Here is a 13,019-nt window from a genome sequence, read left to right as displayed (position 1 = left end):
ATACGATTATTTTTCCACATAGAGAATCGATTTAGGACCTCTCTCTGCAGTTCCATGTCATTTGAAACATCTGAGGCTCCATTGTTCAATTACTGTGTCTGTTCTTAAATCTTACATGATGACAGATGGAGTTTATGATGTCATATGTTTAGGCTTCTCTTCTCTTGTTGAAAAATACATATTTAACTTGTAATTGAAAAAGTCGCTGAGAAATCAGTCCCACAATGAGGCCTGTTTAACAGCTGATCCAGAGCTTTCTATCGCATCTGGGATCTTCCTCAGCAGGTTGATGTCTGGGGATCTACTGAGGATTGCTGATTGTCTGCGCTTCTGGTGCAGTTAACCTAATCAGCTCAGCATTGAGGAATATAATAAGATTACATCAGTAACTTAATTGCAAATTCACTTTACTGATTACATTTCATCAAAAAGAAAAAAAAAACGACATATGGCTACATATTCAATACTTTCTGTATAAGTAGTAAATAGTAATGAACCGTGTCACGGTTTCAGGAAGGAGATGGACCCAGGATGCAGAGGTTATAACAAAAAAAAAAAGGTATTTAATATAAACTGAGTCTTTAAACTAGACAAAAAACAAAACATGAGGAGTAATATACAGTACAATAATAACATTATAGCTGGACAGTGTCTATTACCCTGGGTCTTTAAACTAGACAAAAAACAAAACATGAACACTACAAGTAACCACTGGCGACAAGGCGCACGGAGAACAAGGAAGGATAAGCAGGGGAAGCTGGACGAGACAGCAGGACAAAAAAAAACATATCTGACGACTTGTAGAAACGAGTAGAAGAACAAACGATCCGACAGACAAAGGGAAACACAGAGGCTTAAATACCCAGGAAAGGAAGGGGCAATTAAACACAGGTTAAACACATGACGATTGGGCACGACAATCAACGACAGGAAGTTAAGACAGAAACAACAAACAAGGAAAGGGAGTCTACAAAATAAAACAGGAAACAGAAAACACAAAGAGACAGAAATCCAGAACAAAAATGACCGATCGTCACAGTACCCCCCCCTCAAGGAACCGGATTCAAGACGGTCCAAAAACTGAACCGAGAAGGGAGGTAGGAGTGGGGAACCGGAGGAGGGAATCCGGGAGGTATCCAGGGTCTCGGGCCAATGGCTCCATGGCCGCTCAGGAAACAGGAATAAGGGCTCCGGCGGGCCGATCAAGGCAGAGTTCTGAGGCCCGGGAGGGCGGCACCGTGGCCGCTCAAAGGCAGGCACTGAAGCAGGCATGGCGAGGACCTCCGATGCCCGAAACAGAGTGGCGTCTGCCGGGACCCTCCGGCGTGGAACAGGGACTGGATCTGGCACCGCAAGGACCTCCGATGCCGGACCACAGGGGACGTCAGCCAGGAGCCTCCGGCGTAGAGCAGGGACTAGAGCAGGTGCAGCGAGGACCTCCGACGCCGGAACACAGGGGACGTCATCCAGGAGCCTCCGGCGCGGAGCAGGGACTTGCATCGTGAGGACCTCCGATGCTGGATCACAGGGGATGTCTTCTGACGTCGCAGGATGAGAGACATCTGGTGGGCCTCCGGCGCGGAGCAGGGAATGGAGCCGACACCGCTGTGAGGACCTCTGACGTTGGAGAATGAGAGAAGTCAGCTGGGGGCCTCTGGCGTGGAGCAGGGACTGGAGCAGGTGCTGGAGCTGGCACCGCGAAGACCTCCGACGCCGGAAAACAGGGGACGTCAGCCAGGATCCTCTGGTGCAGGGAAGGGACTGGAGCCGATGCCGCAAGGACCTCCGACGTCGGAACACAGGGGACGTCAGGTTGGAACCTCGGCATGGAGCAGGGACCGGGACCGATGCCGATGTGAGGACCTCTGACGTCGGAGAATGAGAGACAGCTGGGAGCCTCTTGAGGTTGCGGGGTCCCCAAAAGGCCATGCCGCTTCCCGTGTGCAGGATTGTACATGGGGCTGGAAGGTGGTGCCTGTGAGATGGCTGAAAAGGAGCGGGGTTACTCCTCTCACCTCTGCCCCCAACCGCAGACATCCACTGCAGGCTGCGGGGTCCACCCAGGGCCAGGCGGGTCCCCTTGAATGGGTTTGAGCGTCCCAACTCCAGCTCCGGCATCAAACAATCAAAATAATAAACTCTGCTGGGTCCATAGTTTGGTCGGATCGTTCTGTCACGGTTTGAGGAAGGAGATGGACCCAGGATGCAGAGGTTATAACAAAACGAGTCTTTAACAAAACAAAAGCACAAGGAAGCTTACACGAGAGGCTAAGGAGATCAGGACAGGGCAGGAACGCAGAAAAGGACGGAATCATGGAATATCCTTAACCAGACGGCACGAGGAACAAGAACAAGAACCACAGAGAAATACTGGGAGAAAAACAGATAATCCGACAGAGGACAAGGGGAAGGCCAGAGGCTTAAATACACACAGGGAAGGCAGGGGTAATTGGCCACTCATGCAGGTAGGGAAATTTGGCAGATGGTGGGGGAGTAAGGTGCCTTGCTCAGGGGCACTAGACAGGGTAGGGAGACTCTTAGACATATCAATCCAGATTCGTCTTTTGTTGTCTCTCCGTGGAGTCGAACCAGAGACGAACCAGAGACCTTCTCTGCCCATAGTCCATGTTTCTGCCACTAGACCACCGCCTCTCCCACAGAGACAGAAACAACCCACAAGGAACAGAGACTACAAAATAAAACAGGAAACAGAAAATATAAAGAGACAGGAATTAACAACTAAAACGACAGGACGTCACAAACCGACTTGGTAATGTGTAGATTTTTTGGGGGCAATATGTCTCCAAGCTACAGAAGGAGCCTGGGTCTCCCTCATAAAACGTTACAAAACTTTCTTTGGATTCTCTCCCTTCACTTTTTGTCCTGCCACCTGGAGCCTCTTCAGCACGGACTGAAGGGTATCTTCATTCTTCACCAAGTCCATCTGTTCTCTGTCCGCCCAGATTTCCTCCACCCGGTCCAGGTAAGCCTTGAGAAACCCAAGGTCATCAGCAAAGTTTGCAATAATCTTGCCTCCTGGTCGACTTTGCCTCAGATCCTGTTGTTGCTGTTGTCGTCGTCACACTCAAAAGCTACACAGTTCATAAGACAGAGCTGCAGTTGTATCAGCATCTCTCACAGAATTGTTAGTTGTTTGTGAGTTAATGTTCCCAGGTCATTTTCTGATTAGCGTTTTGTGTGGTTGGCTGAGGAAATTAACATATCTCTTATTTTTGCCGCAGGGTTGAATAAAACAAAACACATGTTGTTATTAATGTATTTTATTGTGGATGGATTGATTACTCTGTTCAGAGGCTCTCATGACGACCGTTTGTGTACAAACACAAAAGTACAGAAGTGGAAAATGGGCTTGTATTACTTTTGCAGGTATCTCTTCTTCAACAGAATAAATGTACACAGTACCCAAATATCACATCGGGCATGAATGATGTGTTTTGTGGTGAATTTGAATATCATGTACAGTGACAGTCCAGTCGGCCTGTTGCACAAACTATTGGTGCACAGTGTGAACTTCACCTGAAATGACCCTTGTATTACAGACTGGGTCTTTTTCTGGTCCTACATACTGGGTTGGGTCCAATACACAGGTGCAGTCAACTTTACTGTAATAACTGTGTCTTGCTGATAGTCAAAAAAATCTGTTTGAATTGCTCCATGAATATTACAACTCTGTCTGTTCATGAGAAACAAATGATACAGTAAAAAAATAAACTGCTGTCACAAATATTTTTGTAATTTTCACAAAGCTTTATTCTAGAGCTGTGAAAAATAACGCGTTAACGCGTTATGATTAAATTACAGGATTAATTCGTTTTTTTTTTTTTAACGCATTTAACGCATGCGCAGAAGGACCTTCCAATTCCGCCGCCTCTGCACTAGTTGCCGCTCTAATGCAGTCAGACGGCAGCTGCCATTCAAACAAACAAACAACATGGATAATTCTGATGAACCTGAGGACCTTCTGGACGGGAAGATCGTGTTCCAAAAAAACAAAGATCGAACATTCAGTAAAACCAAGGTGATATGCACACTCTGCGAGAAGTTATCGTTTCGACGTAGCAATACCCGCCTAACCACCGCAACGCGAAGCATGTGTTGGTCGGCGAGGGGCGTTCAAGTGGAATGCGCCAAACCAGACTCACTCGCCGGACACATTGTGCAAAAGAAGCGGTCAGCTTTACTGTCAGAGAATTTGAACAAGTTAGTTTGCCTCACCAACTGGCTAAAGAACGAGTAGCTAAGAGGGCCTTTAGAGGCATTAGATTGTATCATGGTGTGGTTAATGGTTGTGTGACAAAAAATATAAAAAATGTCAACCATCCTATGGCTAAGAAGCTCAAATAATTTCTGTTTGATTTTAAAAAAAAAAGTTTTATTCAACCACACAATGGCTAAGGAGCCCGAATATTGTTTAGGATGAAGATTATATTAATGTTCCATATGGAAAAGCAATGATAACTGCTGAAGAACTGCTGAGTTGCAGCACAAAAGAAAAGTTAAATGTCATAAATCTTGTTTTCACAAAAATATTCAGAGAAAATCGGTAATGTGATTAATCATGATTAATCCATAGAAACCTGTGATTAATTTGATTAAAAATTTTAATCATTTCACAGCCCTACTTTATTCATAACAATTGTTAGAGAGGCTGTTGGAATAATCCCTCGATATGGTCTCAATACACACAAAATAAGCTTCAGATATACTAGATAACTAAGAGAAAAAAAAATACATTTACAATATATATTTTCTGTCTATAACTTATTGTTATTGTGCCACCATCTTGTACTTGACATATCTGTTTGTTTTGTTTTTTTGTTGCAGGTATATTCTACATGTGTGCCTACAGAAAGCACGAGTTAAGAAGAGTGTCTGGCCAACGTTAAAGTAAACACAAGCTCCTGTGTCAAGGTCCCAAATGATTTGAATTCCCATTCAAAAATAGAGAAAGTAGTAAAATAATAACATTCGGAATTATGCATATGCAAATATAATGTCTCTGCATTTATTTATTTTTAAAGAGTCTACATTGTTTTTAAAAGCAACACAGTCACTTTCAACAGGATCAGATTTCACCTCAGATTTTTAGGACATTGTTTTATAAAGATAAATAAATGTGAATTTTAAGCTTGAATTAAAACAACTTCTGAAGCATATGGTACTTCTTGCTGGGTAGGATTGGCTCAAGGATAAGCAGTAGAGATAATAGTTGGATAATGAATGGAATAATATACAGTAACATAATAACATTAAAGCTTGACAGTGTCTTTTACCCTGGGTTAGAGCCTGTGACCTCCTTTTGTAACTCTGAAACAGGGAGTTTACGTTTTCTGAAAATTGACTTTTTACTGTTGCAGTGGAAGCTAGAGGAAGAAAAGTAGAAGATGATGGGATCAATGCAGGTGTTGAAGGTGCTAAGCAGCAAAACGTAGTACCTCCACTCTGGACTCTTACCCTCAATGAAACCCACTAAATGAGAGATATTGTATGGTAGCACGCAAATGAGGAACACGGCCAGAGTCCCCAAGGCCATACCGATGGCTTTCTGCTTCTGCATGCGGGATATCCTGGGGCGGCTGTACAGGATCAAGATGCATTGCACGTAGCAGTAAACACAAATTACAAGAGGAACAAGGCAGAGAAAAAAGAAAATCTCCAAACGCATCGGGAGGACGACATCCAGCTGCTTCTCCGTAAAGTTCTCATAGCAAGCATGGCCATCAGGGGTTTCTCTGGCTAGGGATGGGTGGTGCAGGATGATGTAAGTGATACTGCTGTGTGCTAAGGGGATCAGCCAAATGACTGCACCCATCACTACTGCATACACAGGTTTGTGCAGCCGATGATAGGTTATAGGGAAGGCGAGTGCAATGTAGCGAACCAGACTGACAGCCATCAGCAACAAGGAGCTGGTGTAGATTGTGGAGAAGAAGATGAGGGAGGTGAGGGAGCACAGGAAGCGGGGCAGATTCCACGTCATGTCTGAATCGGCCTCGTACATCTTGAGAGGAAGGATGAGCAAGAAGAGCAGGTCGGAGACGGTCAGATTGAGTAGCAGGATGTCAGTTGGATTTGCCTTGACGTGGATCTTGGCACTGAAGGCATAGAGAGCCAGGAGGTTGGCTGGGAAGCCAATCACAAAGGTGATTATGTACACCACGAGAATCACCCCGCTGCCCACCATGATCTACGGACCTGAACCAAAGGAAGTGAACAAACATCATCAAATGTAGGAACGATAGGCTGTATATAAAAATGTTCAATACTTTATTTCTGATTTAAACTGAAACTAAATTATGCCTCGTGTGGCGGCTGCCATCTTACGCTTTTGATCTCACTTTTGACGGCAAAGTCTGCATAGTGGTGATTCTGGTAAAGGGCAGCGGTAAAGAAGCTCTGCCGACACAGCAGTTTTACTAGTTGCGAATAAGTTATGAGTTAAAAACCAATTTACCGCAAAAAGTTGCACAAACACTTGAACAAACCTCCTCTGTGAGCAAATGTAATCAATGTGTACTATGACTTTTTAGCTTGGTTCACCCACCAGGTGACAATCAAGATGATTTGGCTTCACCTCTGGGAGCTGTAATGCCATTATGTCAATCTCAGACTCGAAACACCGAATGTGGAAAAATGATTGATAAGGTAAAAGAAAAAAAAAATCGACTTACCTCATAAACGATTTCGTAAAATGTTGAGCTCTATGTTTTTTACCTCCTGTGCCTCCTGTTTTCAAAAATGAGTTGACATAAGCAGTACCTGAAAAGCTGTACTCTTCTGTACCTATGCTAATGTATGCAAAACAACCGGTTCATTTTTGTCTTTCACATGTGTTAAAAAATAACCTCCTCCCATTACATAAACTCTAAAAATGATAATAAGGTTTGGATTTCATCAGGCCATGGGTCAACTTTTATTCTTATTTATACCTAAACGATAATTTTAAATACACCGATAAATGTCCACATAGAGAATCAATTAAGGACATCTGTCTCTGCAGTTCCTTGTCATCAATATGGGTTTCGCTTCCTGTTAGCACTGTCTACATTAGCATCATTTTCACTGCAACAGGGAATAAACACGGCCGACTCAAACAGTTCTGAGCATGTTATTCAAGTCAATACTGCTCTTAAGGCCGACTTATAGTCTGATTTTACGCAGGCACGCGAGAGCAAGAGCAAGAGCCCCTTTCGTGTCTTGCAGACCCCCTCTTCTGGCTTGCGTGCGTCCGCAAGTTTTTCGAACTATACGACAAAGCTCCGCAAGCCTCACACAGCCCGCAAGGCTGTGATTGGTCCGTTAAGCACATCCTTTCTGGAGTCGCATTTCAGGTTTCATGCCCCATAATACCGGCAGAAACCACGGAAGATTTAGAATGACGAATATGGACCAAATAGAAGAGCGTTTGGCAGAAGAGATCCAAAAGTATGACCACTTGAATAACCCGTCACTGACTGGCGGATTTATATACTGACTGGCCCATAGATATATATATAAAGGCTAGATGTCTCGTCCACGTTTCCGGCCAACGGAGTCGAACGTCCACACATGGCGGCCATCTTGCGTCAGACGGTTTGCTCACCCATAACATTGTGTTGGTAGTGGTACATGTACTTTTTATAGAAAATAAAAGAAAACAATTCTTGATGTATAATTGTGAAGGGAAATCTTGTAGCTATTTAAGAACATTATTACATTTTTTAGAAAATAACATAATTATTCATAAGTATGCACTGTTATAACTACATCTCTGACGTTTATAAAAACCAAACCGTTTAAAAATCGGTGGAAAATTGAACAAGTTATGGTTATTTAAAAAGTATGTACCATTACATCACAATGTTATGGTTGAGCGAGCCACCTGACGCAAGATGGCCGCTATGTACGGACGTTCGACTCCATTGGCCGAGACATTTAGCCTTTATTGTCTTCTATATCTATGGCGTGACCAGCCGCAGTTGCAGTCGCAGTGCTATAATTCGGCCTTTAGGCTGCAACTACCACAAGGAGTTTATGGTATGAATCAGCAGCAGAATATGTCCTTTTCTATTACATTTCATTTAGCTGACGCTTTTATCCAAAGTGACTTAAAATAAGTGCATCAACCATGAAGGTACAAAGCCAGAACAACAAGAATCCAGAAAGTACAATTTCTTCGAAAAAGCTTAACTACAAAGTGCTATAAGTAAGTGCCATTTAAGTGCTACTAAAATGTTAGTTTAAAATTGTGTTTCAAGGTATATTCGGAAGAGGCATGTTTTTAGTTTGCGGCGGAAGATGTGTAAACTCTCAGCTATCCGGATGTCCATAGGGATCTCATTCCACCATTTAGGCACCAGGACAGCAAACAGTCGTGTTTTTGATGAGTGTTTAGCTCGCAGTGAGGGAGCAACAAGCCGATTGGCAGAAGCAGAGGGGAATAGAGGGGCTGAAATGTAACGTTTGACCATTTCCTGGATGTAGACTGGACCCGATCCATTCGCAGCACGGTACGCAAGTACTATTGTTTTGAAATGGACGCGGGAAGCCACCGGTAACCAGTGAAGGTAGTGGAGGAGCAGAGTAGTGTGAGTCCTCAGATCAGCAGTTCATGTATTGTACATCAATGCAATACACTTGTGCAGTAAAAGGTTTCATCACCCAGTGCTTTCCATTGTTCAATTACTGTGTCTGTTCTTAAACCTTACCGATGTGCTTGATGTGCTGTTTGAAGTCCAGTGAAGTCGTCTTGCTGGTTTTGTGGCTCCTGTTTTGTGGTTCTGCTGTACGATGCAGTTCTTTTGCCAAAGTTCTTAGGCAGGCGCTTGCGTCGCTGCCTTTTGGAAGGTATTAGCAGTCAGCTCCATATAGGCCTGCCTGAAGGTTGATGGAGCTTGGATTGGGAGGAGGCTTCCCAGGTGAGGTGAGCTGCAAGCTGCAACTCTCCTCCATTGAAGTTGAGCAGACAGAGAGGTTGGCTCCTCTAAGAGAGTTGAGTAGAAAGAGGATCAAGGGGGGAGAACTGGGCTTATATTGGCCTGGTGACCTCATGGGTCATGGGGCCCAGAGTTACCAATAGTTGTTGAAACTTGTGTCCCCTGTCAGTTTTCACACCTCAGTGTGATGTTGAAGCACCCTGGGAGACTGAGTTCTGGAGGCTCTGGTTTGTCTCCAGAACAAAGAACGTGTGGCCAGGGTTTGACTCCACATGTTGGCCGAACTGTAGTTCACAAATACCAGGTCCCAACAGAGTCAACTAAATCAGTATGAATTCCTCCTTGAATATTACATCTCTGTCTGTTCATGAGAAACAAATGATGAAGTAAAAAATAAACTGCTGTCACACATATTTCTGTGATTTACACAAAGCTTAATTAGTAACAATTGTTAGAGGGGCTGTTGAAAACACCCCTCGATATAGTTTCAATATACACACATATTATCAAACTCACACAATAACATCAGATATACTGGATAACAAAAAAGTATATTTACATTTAAAAAATACATTTATGTCTATAACTCGTTATTGTGCCACTATCTTGTACTTGGCATATCTGTGTGCTGAAGAAAATGCCTTTCTGGCACATCACTTTATTTCTGACTTTTGTTTTTTGTTGCAGGTATATTCTACATGTGTGCCTACAGAATGCATAAGTGCACAAGAGAGGCTGGCCGGCGTTAAAGGAAACACAAGCTACTGTGTCAAGGGCGCAAATGATTTGAATTCCCATTTATAACACAGAACTTACTGTAAAATAATAAAATTAGGAATTTTGCATATGCAAATAAAATGTCTCTGCATTCTTTTTTTTAAAGGCGCTACATTGTTTTTCAAAAGCAACACATTCACTTTTAACAGGATCAGATCACACCTCAGATTTTAAGGACATTGCTTTATAAAGATAAAATAAATGTTAATTTTAGGCATTTAAGTAAAGCTGGACAGTGTCTTTCACCCTGGGTTAGAGCCTGTGACCTGCTTTTCTAACTCTGAAACAGTGAGTTTACATTTTCTGAAAATTGACTTTTTACTGTTGCAGTGGAAGCTAGATGAAGAAAAGTAGAAGATGATGGGATCAATGCAGGTGTTGAAGGTGCTAAGCAGCAAAACGTAGTACCTCCACTCTGGGCTCTTACCCTCAATGAAACCCACTAAATGAGAGATATTGTATGGTAGCACGCAAATGAGGAACACGGCCAGAGTCCCCAAGGCCATACCGATGGCTTTCTGCTTCTGCATGCGGGATATCCTGGGGCGGCTGTACAGGATCAAGATGCATTGCACGTAGCAGTAAACACAAATTACAAGAGGAACAAGGCAGAGAAAAAAGAAATATTCCAAACGTATCGGCAGTAGGACATCCAGCTGATTCTCCGTAAAGTTCTCATAGCAAGCATGGCCATCAAGGGATTCACTGGCTAGGGCTGGGTGGTGCTGGGTGATGAATTTGATAGTGCAGTGTGCTAAGGTGATTAGCCAAATGACTGCACTCAGCACTACTGCATACACAGGTTTGTGCAGCCGATGATAGGTGATAGGGAAGGCGAGTGCAATGTAGCGAACCAGACTGACAACCATCAGCAACAAGGAGCTGGTGTAGATGGTGGAGAAGAAGGTGAAGGCGGTGAGGGAGCACAGGAAGCGGGGCAGATTCCACTTCATGTCTAAATTGGCCTCGTACATTTTGAGAGGAAGGATGAGCAAGAAGAGCAGGTCGGAGACGGTCAGATTGAGTAGCAGGATGTCTGTTGGATTTGCCTTGACATGGATCTTGACACTGAAGGCATAGAGAGCCAGGAGGTTGGCTGGGAAGCCAATCACAAAGGTAATTATGTACACCGAGAGAATCAACCCGCTGCTCACCATGATCTACGGACCTGAACCAAAGGAAGAGAACAAACATCGATCACAATGTAGGAACGATAGGCTGCATATAAAAATGTACAATACTTTAATTCTGATTTAAACTGACATTAATTATGCCTCATATGGGGGCAGCCATCTTATGCTTTTGACCTCAAGTTTGACAGCAAAGTCTGCATAGTGGTGATTGTGGTAAAGAGCAGCGGTTTTGAAGGTTTGCTGACACACGGGTTCAACCAGTTGTGATCAATTATGAGAGAAAATGTAATCGATGTGTACTTTTAGCTTGGTTCACCCACCAGGTTACAATCGAGATGACTTGGCTTCACTTCTTGGTTTTGTCATTTCGTACATTTAATAGACTAATGAGACTATAGTATGTAGTAACAACCATCATTGCGTTTAAAAGGATATATACTATGAAAAGCTACTTCTTGAATATATATCACAAATCTAGAAATGAAAGCTCTATCTTTAAGTATCGTTTCTTTTTTTATACAAGAATGAATTAAATAAACAATACTGAAAAACTGCAAAACAAATGAGCCAAGCTCTCAATCTCAGACTCCAAACGGCAGATGGGGAAAAATAGTAGATAAGGTAAACATGTATCTACTTACCTAATAAACAACGTTTTGAAAATGTTAAGCTTCAGGGAAGAAACTGGAGCACTATGATTTTTCCTTGCTGTGCCGCCTGCTTTCAAAGGTGAGCTGATATAAAACAATATCTGCAAAGACTCAAACAAGTGAGTCAAATTCTTCTGTGCCTATGAAAATGTATGCAAACCAGCAGGTTCATTGTTACTTTCATACGTGTGAATAAAGAACCTCCTCCCATTACATAAACTCTAAACATGATAATTAGGTTTGGATTTCATCAGGCCATGGATCTACTTTTATTCTTATTTACACCTACGCGATAATTTTAAACACACAGATTGTTTTCGACATGGAGAATCGATTAAGGACATCTGTCTCTGCAGTTCTGTGTCATCAATATGGGTTTCGCTTCCTGTTAGCACTGTCTACAATAGCATCAGTTTCACTGCAACAGGGAATAAACACGGCCGACTCAAACAGTTCTGAGCATGTTATTCAAGTCAATACTGCTCTTAGGATGCAACTACTACAAGGGGCTTATTGTATGACGCATCAGCAGCAGAAGATGTCCTCAGATCAGCAGGTCATGTATTGCTAATCAATGCAATACATGATTTTATCACTCAGTGACAAATCAGTTCCAACATGAGGAATGTTTAACAGCTGATCCCGAGCTTCCTTTCGCATCTGTGATCTTCCTCAGCAGGTTTATGTCTGAGTGATAAATGGGGTTCTACTGAGGATTGCTGATTGTCTTATGTTGTTCTGATTCAGTTTTCAAACTCTGCGTTGAGGAATAAATGAAGATTACATCAGTAACATAATTGCAAACTCACTTTTTTACCATTAAACAATCTACATATGGCTTCCTATTTACGACTTTCTGTATAAGTAGTAAATACTAATGAACAGTGTTGGTAATTGTTGGATTTGTTTTTGTCAATCATACAAGTTTAAGGCTGGTTAACTGTTTTATTGTAGTGTACAGCATCTCTGGAAGAAATGCTTCGGATGCTTTCACTGGTCTTGTTGTGAGAATGATGGATGCTGCGGGGAGAAAGCTTCCCTTCATTAAAACCACCAACAGCTCTGAAACTGGCACTTTCGAGTCCACGGCAATGTTTCTAGCAGGACTGTTCCAATCCTAGTGGAGTTGGAACTCATCTAATCCCTCCAAGATGAAGAGCTCCTAGCTCCTTCTTTGTTAGCTGCACCATGAATAAACAGTGAGATCATTTAATCAAATCGATCAAATAATACAAAAAGAATGGGACTGAATAAATCCTCATATATGAAGGGTTTTTACCGTTATAAAGACAACAAAATTGAAATAATGTCATGAATATATATATATCCATACCCCTAACGTCAGGAGACTGACATCCTTGCTCTTTACACTACTAATCTGTGGATCATATTGTAAAAACACATGATATATAAGGTACAACATGATGTCATCTCAAGTTTATTTGTTGGGCACCATGCTTTTGATTTAGGAAACTGTCTTGCCTGAGGATTTTTCTCACATGCAGCTGAATAAGGCTTTGCTC

The 13,019-nt window shown here is 42.6% G+C and overlaps 2 protein-coding genes across 2 annotated transcripts; both read right to left on the bottom strand.

Moving 5' to 3' along the window:
• Window positions 1–4,803: 4,803 nt before the first annotated feature.
• Window positions 4,804–6,797, bottom strand: LOC128450172 (free fatty acid receptor 2-like). Its single transcript, XM_053433686.1, has 2 exons — window positions 6,693–6,797; window positions 4,804–6,216 (listed from the first exon to the last, which is right to left on the bottom strand). The coding sequence occupies exon 2, from the start codon at window positions 6,203–6,205 to the stop codon at window positions 5,291–5,293; it is 915 nt and encodes a 304-aa protein (XP_053289661.1). The 5' UTR covers window positions 6,206–6,216; window positions 6,693–6,797; the 3' UTR covers window positions 4,804–5,290.
• A 3,158-nt stretch (window positions 6,798–9,955) lies between these two features.
• On the bottom strand, window positions 9,956–11,626 carry LOC128449214 (free fatty acid receptor 2). The gene is made up of 2 exons (XM_053432276.1): window positions 11,488–11,626; window positions 9,956–10,881 (listed from the first exon to the last, which is right to left on the bottom strand). The coding sequence occupies exon 2, from the start codon at window positions 10,868–10,870 to the stop codon at window positions 9,956–9,958; it is 915 nt and encodes a 304-aa protein (XP_053288251.1). The 5' UTR covers window positions 10,871–10,881; window positions 11,488–11,626.
• Window positions 11,627–13,019: the final 1,393 nt, after the last annotated feature.

The sequence above is a fragment of the Pleuronectes platessa genome, chromosome 10 (assembly GCF_947347685.1).
Source record: "Pleuronectes platessa chromosome 10, fPlePla1.1, whole genome shotgun sequence".
NCBI classification, from domain to species: Eukaryota; Metazoa; Chordata; class Actinopteri; order Pleuronectiformes; family Pleuronectidae; genus Pleuronectes; species Pleuronectes platessa.
This window is presented reverse-complemented; position numbering and strand designations above follow the sequence as displayed.

Bases quoted from the DNA above. Each gene is read 5' to 3' on its own strand.
- LOC128450172 (XM_053433686.1), bottom strand. From the start codon at position 6,205: ATGGTGGGCAGCGGGGTGATTCTCGTGGTGTACATAATCACCTTTGTG.
- LOC128449214 (XM_053432276.1), bottom strand. From the start codon at position 10,870: ATGGTGAGCAGCGGGTTGATTCTCTCGGTGTACATAATTACCTTTGTG.